The sequence below is a fragment of the Centroberyx gerrardi genome, chromosome 23 (assembly GCF_048128805.1).
Source record: "Centroberyx gerrardi isolate f3 chromosome 23, fCenGer3.hap1.cur.20231027, whole genome shotgun sequence".
Taxonomy (NCBI): domain Eukaryota; kingdom Metazoa; phylum Chordata; class Actinopteri; order Beryciformes; family Berycidae; genus Centroberyx; species Centroberyx gerrardi.
Genome location: NC_136019.1, coordinates 6764129 through 6771797, shown reverse-complemented (window position 1 = coordinate 6771797; position 7669 = coordinate 6764129). Strand labels below are relative to the sequence as shown.

The 7669-nt window shown below is 39.5% G+C and overlaps 1 protein-coding gene across 1 annotated transcript; it reads right to left on the bottom strand.

The window, feature by feature from the left end:
* Positions 1-3429: 3429 nt before the first annotated feature.
* On the bottom strand, positions 3430-7360 carry LOC139913357 (C-type mannose receptor 2-like). The gene is made up of 6 exons (XM_078291867.1): positions 7327-7360; positions 6486-6830; positions 5493-5837; positions 4593-4684; positions 3850-3973; positions 3430-3462 (listed from the first exon to the last, which is right to left on the bottom strand). The coding sequence occupies exons 1-6, from the start codon at positions 7352-7354 to the stop codon at positions 3455-3457; spliced, it is 942 nt and encodes a 313-aa protein (XP_078147993.1). The 5' UTR covers positions 7355-7360; the 3' UTR covers positions 3430-3454.
* Between the last annotated feature and the right edge of the window lie 309 nt (positions 7361-7669).

Sequence of the window (7669 nt, the reverse complement as noted above, 5' to 3'; positions counted from 1 at the left end):
TGGTTCCAGTAGGTGAGTGGATGGCACGAGGGCCTGAGGGTTTTATTTATAGGCTGCTTGGAGCCACTCCTTCATCATTGTGCGTCCAGAGAACAGCTTCCTTAGTGATTCAGCAAGTCAGGTCTTGAAAGATGAGATGCCACTTACCATCCAAGTTATGTTTTCTCTGAAATGAGAGTGAAGAGTCCTTCAGCTGAATCACTGTGCTTGTAAAGATGTAGCTTCTGTTTTCCTGTAAACTGTGTGTGTGTGTGTGACAACAAACTTGTATTGCCCTTGGACATTTTAATTACAGGACTGCTTTCTCTTTTACATTGCACTTTATAAACCTACATTCCTTTGTATGTGCAATCTCTGAATCATAAAAAAAAGTCTAATTCGTCACCATTATTCACATTAATTCTGTGCAACTCCTAGAAGTGTAATATAAATAAAATATACCTAAAAAATGAATATTCCATCACAGCATGCAACCAAATAAAAAAGGATTTATGCCTAGATGAAAAAGGCAATTACATTATATTCTCCATTCATTTTAATAGCACATTTTAATCCACTTAATTTCATTTATTGTAAATCTGTATATGTAATCATGATAATTACAGTCACAGCCATGTTCAGCAGTTCTTGCATCAGTAGGTCATAATATTTTTCATTCAGGTTGAGAGAAGGTGTGGTGAGAGAATACATAAACTAAAAGTTAAAACAGTGCATCATTTAAGTCTAAGGCACTTTTATAAAAGCAGTATACAATGTACCTTACTGCAGGAAAGAGTGAGTTTGACAGATGTATATCTATGTTCACCCATATACTGTATATGGAAGGTAGATAGGAGATAGATGTGGAAGTGTCCAATGTCCCCTCAGTTACCAGTCTGTGTTTTCTTATTTCACAGACTTTATTGATAGATCAACATCCTGACCTCACCAGTCCTAATGGCAAATTCATGGGTGAGGCTGTAATTAGCTAAAGCAAGTGTTGTTAGAAGTTTTTGCTGTGTGCATGAAGTCAAAATTTAAGTGGCCAGGAAATAGAGGCCTATATCTAAACAAAAAAAAAACGAAAACTTTATTTCAAATTTCTTAATTTAGTGATATTTTCTTTTGCTTTGTTCTCTGACATGACCTGTGTGTTTGGTTTCTTCCTTTAATTTTCTCTCTGCCATCTCTCCATCCTCACGTCTCTGCCAGCTCAGTTTGGAGTTATAATTCCAATGCTAATCCAATAAATCAGTGTATATTTCCACACCCAAAGTCACTAGCACCACTTTAATGTTTTTCTTTCCATAGTGACGCACCTCCCATTTATTTTCCCTTTGCACTGTATCTTGCTCTCCTCCGCCTCAGGGAGTCGTTTATGAGCAGCAGCAGGGAATCAAACCGTCTGGCTCTGGGTGTCAGGTGTATTTGGGCAGTGGTTCCCAACATGGGGTCCGGGGACCATCAGGGGTCCTTGACGGGGTTCCAGGGGGTCCCCAGCAAATTGATGAATTGTTAAACTTCACCATTATTTCATTTACAAGAAGTTAACACAATTAGAGAATGTAGAAGAATGACTGTTTTGATCATAGTTTCTCTGTTATCTTTCTACCTACAACACAGACAGTCATGGAATTCTGGACAAAATCATATCTGACAATAAAAATATTCTCAGATTTGGGTCCGAGAGACAAAATCTCATCAAATGCGGGTCTGTGGCCGTAATGTGGACTAAATTAGGAGTACTTGATATGAAAAAGGTTGAGAATCACTGTATTTGGGTATTAATGGTCTGTGCAGCCTGTTCCCACCTTGTGAGCTTCACCAAACACTTGAACAACCTGAGATTTTTCCTGTGGCTGTAAAAAGAAAAAAAAAAAGAAAAAAAAAAGGGGTTGACTGCCTTATGACCGTGTGTTATTGGTTGTATTGCTGTCTGCTGTTGGTTGGTTGATTGTTATTGACTGTATCTATTGTATCACAGTCTGCCCAGTGTTGACTGTTACACTGTAATGGCTGTGAAAAAGAGTTTCCTCAGTGAGGACAATGAGGATGATTTTTTTTCCTTCTCTATTGTACCAATTTGTTCACACTCAACTACCAATCAATAATGAAAATCCCTTTGCAATATATTTTATTCACTGGAAGTGGGTCTGTTTTTCAAATAGCCTACACTACCAGTCAAAAGGTTGGACACACCACAGTTGTCTTTATTTTTACAATTTTTCACATTTTAGAATAGCAAAGACATCAAAACTATCTTATATTCTAGATTATTTAAAACAGCCGCCCTTTGCCTTGATAGAAAGGCAAAAGGCTTTGGAAAGAAATTCATATATAGGATCAACTTCACTATTTATATTTGACTGAGAAACAAACTCCCAGTATTTAAGCAGAAGCCTTTAGATCAAAATGGCTTTAAGAGAATGAAAAACATAGAACATTCAATCAGGTGTGTCCAAACTTTTGACTGGTAGTGTATCAGCACAGAGTTTTATAAATAAATGAATGTATCTAATGAATCCACCTTCTCTCTCCTCTCTCTAGCCCAGTATGTGGCTGTGAGAGTTAAATGTAGTTGGGCCATATGCAAACCCTCTAGTTATACATGGTGTGTGATGGGACGGCCTGTCAGTATTTGGCTACCGCTGTACCATGCAGCCCAGGATGAAGAAAGCAGCCTGTCGGAGCTATTGATGCTCCAAAAAGTCAACTATTCAAAAACTAAGAAAAACAGCCTACTTTCAGATTAAGAGTCATGCTTTTTTGTTTAAACACAGTGGGTTTTTTTGACAGTTTCTGGGGTCAGAAAATACGCCAAATCCATAAATTATCATATAAACTCACACTTAATATAAAAACAAGAATATAACCAAAGTGAATACCACTGGACTTTACAAGGTTTTTGCTTAATGAATCCCTATTGTTAGCCATGGTTTAAGTCCTCTGAAACCTGTATTACACCGTAAAACCTCTAATAAACACCTTGTCTCAAACAGCAGCCTGTTTCTTATAGTAGCCTGGGAGAAACCCTTCATCAAAAACATGATTTATTCTGATGCCACACATCACACAACTCACACTCACGGATAACATCTGAATATAACTAAATATAACTGGGGGGGGGGGGGAAACCGAATATAACTAAACTACTGAAAAAAAAGAGATTGTGTGCTGTTTTAAATCAGTAATACATAAAACATGCCTAGATGTTTTAAAGTAGAACTCCAACTTAAGCAAGGAGGGTAGATGGATTAATTATATTGATTTATATTATACACACATTTTTGACTATAGATTTAGAAGAGAATGTACAATATCTTATTGAAAGAGTCAAAAGGTTACAGGCATAATTTCTTATTGAGCAACACAAAATGAATAATTACACATACAAGTTGACAAGGTACATGTTCATTTTATTGCTCTCAATCCATCTTTCTTCAGTTTCTCTTCAACTCCACCAGTTGTAGGGAAATTAGCATCCTGTAATGACAAAAAGAGTCTTAAAGTCTAGGGGGGAAAAAGGCCTTTTACTTTAAACAAAACGATGCAAATTTGAAGTCTTATTTAACCAAGCAGGTTTACCAGGAGGATTCAAGTTTTTAGCCAGTTCCTAAGCATCTTTTAGCCAGTTTTCAACCTGCTTTACATGATTCTCTCTGTACCACTGCACTGACACCTATGTGGAGTAATGCTTTATATTTTTTTGTCATAACTTTATCATATTAGCATGTCATAGCAGCGTGTCCGGACGTCAGCTGATGCAGGCTGGTGCTGAAACGTCCGTACGACACGCGACACTTGCTGCATTCGTGTGTTCGGAGCTGAGCGCGACATTTCAGAAGTTTCTTTCCTGGAGTCGACCCTCACCTGGCCGTCCGGCCGCTCCCTCAGCCTCCCGCTGCTCCTGGCGTCGGAAGATCTGTCCGTCTTTGTCACTCCGCCAGCTCAGCTTGAAATCAGACATACTGTGATATCCCAGGCTTGTCTCCAACTGAATGCAAACACCAATATTACAAACTTAACTCTCTTTCTGTCACACTCTCCAGTTGTACCTGTAGCTAAATGTAAAACACGTCACTCTGTTTCTCTCTCTCTCTCCGTCCCTTATCAGCTCCCCAATGCCTCGCCACTAGGGATGGGACAATATATCAAAATTCAATATATTGCGATACAAAAATGTCACAATACGTATCGTGGGGCAGAAAAATGAATCGTGATATTAGCTCCGTTTTATTCTGCTGTAGTAATCATAAATGTTTCATTTCACAAGCTCTCCATCCAAATTACATTATTTGTACTTTGTAATGACATTTTTAAATTGTTGTTTACATTCTAGCGAGCCGATGCCATTGCTAGAAAGATTTGTGGCTCAGAAATAAACATAATTCTGCACAGTCAGACTTTGTTGTCATTGAACTTTTTATTTATTACATCGTATCGTGGTTGTATTGAATCGTGAACCCCATATCGCGTATCGAATCGTAACATGAGATAAGCAGATCGTCCCATCCCTATTCCCCACTTCTCACTGCCCCTAAACTAACACGGATGCGTAGCCGTAACAACTCTTCCTCTCTCATCACAACTCTCTCTCTCTGTTTCTTCCTGACCTTTTGTAGGAGTGTGGCGCTGATTGTAGAGTCAGTGAGATCCACACCGGCGCTCATCTTCATCCTCACCACCATTTTCCTCGCTTTCAGACCTGCAGCATCCCGACACAGAAACATACAGTCAGTGATCATTCAATTCAGTGCAGTTAAAGGATAATACCAGTGTAAATTTTTTTTTTTCCTATCGCCTTTAATGCCTATGAAGAGTCTAAACCCACCGATGTATTTGCCGGTCAGATGCTTCTATTGTCTGTACTACTGCAGGTTTGCCCGACCTACCGGAAGTCCCATTGTTTTCAAAAATGCATTAAAAACAGCTCGATGAGACACACTGCTGCATTGACAAACACGAATCCATCATTTTAAATTACGCATGTACTGCAGTTTTTCCTAACAGGACTTCATCACACAGCTTCAGCACACAACCACATTCTTGTGGTTAATGAGGACTATTTTCACTTTTTCCATTACTGCGCACTACGGCAGTGAAGAGGCACAACTAAACTTAAGGCAAATACACACAATGATCTCTTCGCACTCAGTTATGGCAGAAAGGAACTATTTTTGATGCAACTGCAGTGATTGTGCCATTATAAAGTCATGTTAGGAAAAAAATACAAAATACAATTTTCGTTATTTAAAAAGATGGATTACCTTTGTAAAAAAGACAAAACGTTGCACTGGTACTACCCCCAACTGTATGGCAAACAGTAGAAGTTTGTGGTTATTTTTGACAATTTCAAGGTGTGTGTGTGACTGTATGAATGCTAAGCAGGGCGTTGCTGTAAAATAACCTGTGTGCTCTGTCAGCTTCTTCTTCTCTTCTTCTTGAACCACAACTGCAGAAGGTTAAGTTTTGATAATCCTACTTGATCAAAGCCACTCGTTTCAGTAACTCACCTCCCTGGCAGACGAACGGGGCCTTGTGATCGCACGGAGCGTCGTCCCAGCGCCCGTGCAGCGACATTGCGACAACAGCGCACTTCTCGTTTCCGAAGTAATTGTCAGGACTGCCTGTCAGCCAGTACCTGAAGGAGGTGCCGCTTCCGTCGGACCACGTCCAGGAGTCCTTGAACAAGCCGATCCACGCTTTGTTGCTCCCGACCAAGTTGTTAATCGCCGCATTCTCGTGGCCATTCCTCACGCGGGCCAGGTCGGTGTGCTTCCTTCTGCAGATATCTTGACCCTTCACCCAGTTCCATTTTCCTGAGTAGAATACATACCTTACCATGCCATCACTCCTACCTACAAAGACATAAGACATCGAATATGAGGTTCTTATTCCACAACAGGGTGGTGAAGTGAACTCCTCTGCCAAAGTGCCGTTGAGCAAGACACTGAATCAGTAGATCAATACTAGACATTTCCCTAACAGATTTGTTTAGTTGTTTTATGGCTTTAGAGTTACAAGCTCTTGAGATGCAGGGACATGCATGCAAAGCCACATCCTCTGACATCATACAGCCGCCTTGCCTGAAGATGGCTGAAAGGAAAATTTTATGGAAATTTTAGGCAAATGTCCACTTTTTGTACAATAACAAACTAAAAGTCACTTTTGGTGGAACTCACCTTTAAGTTAGTGTTAAGCCTGCATAAAGCTAATATAGTGAGTTCTGGCTGTGTTAACCAATAGCGATTTAGTGTTAGTGAATGAGGATCTGTTGCATAAAGATTAATCCAACAGAGAATTTACTGTATAATGTTAAATACATTGTTTGTTTGTTTTTATCTCACCTGAACAAATTTGTATTTTTTTTTTTTTTTGCTTTATCTGTTATGTTTAATCTGTTTTATCACTTCAGTTCTGTGTTTTATTATTGTACAAAAACCCAAATCAAACTTTGCAGGCAGAAAGTTGAGTAAGCTGTGTGTGTGTGTGTGTTTTCTACTCACGTTCATAACACACAAAAGACTTGGCGTCCCCGCACACGTTGTCGTTCCACGTCCCTTCCTCTGAGATCTCTCCACACCCCTCGCTGCTGTCCGCGTCGTTCGGTTCACCCGCTTTCCAGTTGGTGAAGTGAGCGCTCCCGCTGCCGTCGGACCACAGCCACCTCCAGGGCCCTCGCCTCTCGAGCCCGATCCAGCTGGGTTTTATATCGCCGCCCAGAGCCTCGGCCAGCTGGTTCATGTCGTCCATGTTGTCTACGGTGGCCAGGTCAGCGTGCTTCAGTCTGCAGTAGCTCTGGGCTTCAGGCCAGCTCAAGGGCTGGTTGATGAAGTGGTACTGATGAGGTGCTGTGGGCAAAAGATAAGATTTGGTGCTGAATTAAAATGCTATATATCCATTTTGGGGGAGAAAAAAGAGAAAAAAACCTCACTTATTATTGGCAAAATATCAGCATTTGATTCATAAATTATTTGAAAATAATATGATTAATAATTAATTCTGATTAATTGTCATGCTCATCAAAAAACCGAGACATAATCTAAAAGTTGCACATGACTTTAAAGTCACAACAGCGTTAATCAGATTAAGGTGCAGGTTTTTCTTAACAAACATGGCAGCTCTTTACTGTTTTATGGAAAACTGGTGTTTTTCGATCCTCTTTATTTCAGAGATATTGAACGATGAACCTCAGGTTATGAAGTTAATCATTCACTATATGCACATTTTTATGCGCTTCATTTTCCAACCGTTCCACATTGTTGAAAAACATGCACAGTACAAATTTCACAAATTCATGTTAATTTGTTCTTTGTGAATTAGTTCTAATTCTGAACGCATACTTACTGGGTTTAGCGGTGATCCCCAGAAACATGAGGAAAACCCCTTTGAATGAAGCACATTGTGTTATTATTTTCAAAAACCATTATAGTCAATCTGCAACAGGTGAAAACACTCTTGCTTCAGTAGGTTAACAGTGCTCAAGTGTAATGCTCACCAAGAAGAGGGCTAGCACCTTGTAGCCAAGCCATTGATCTGTATGAGACAACAATGAAAAATATAACTTATATCTCAATTCATATCATTCAATCATATCATTCAATCATAACATAACATTGAAAAAATAATAAGAAAGTGGAACCTCAGACTCTTCAAAGTGTATCTTATAAAAGAAAGCACAACTTCAAAA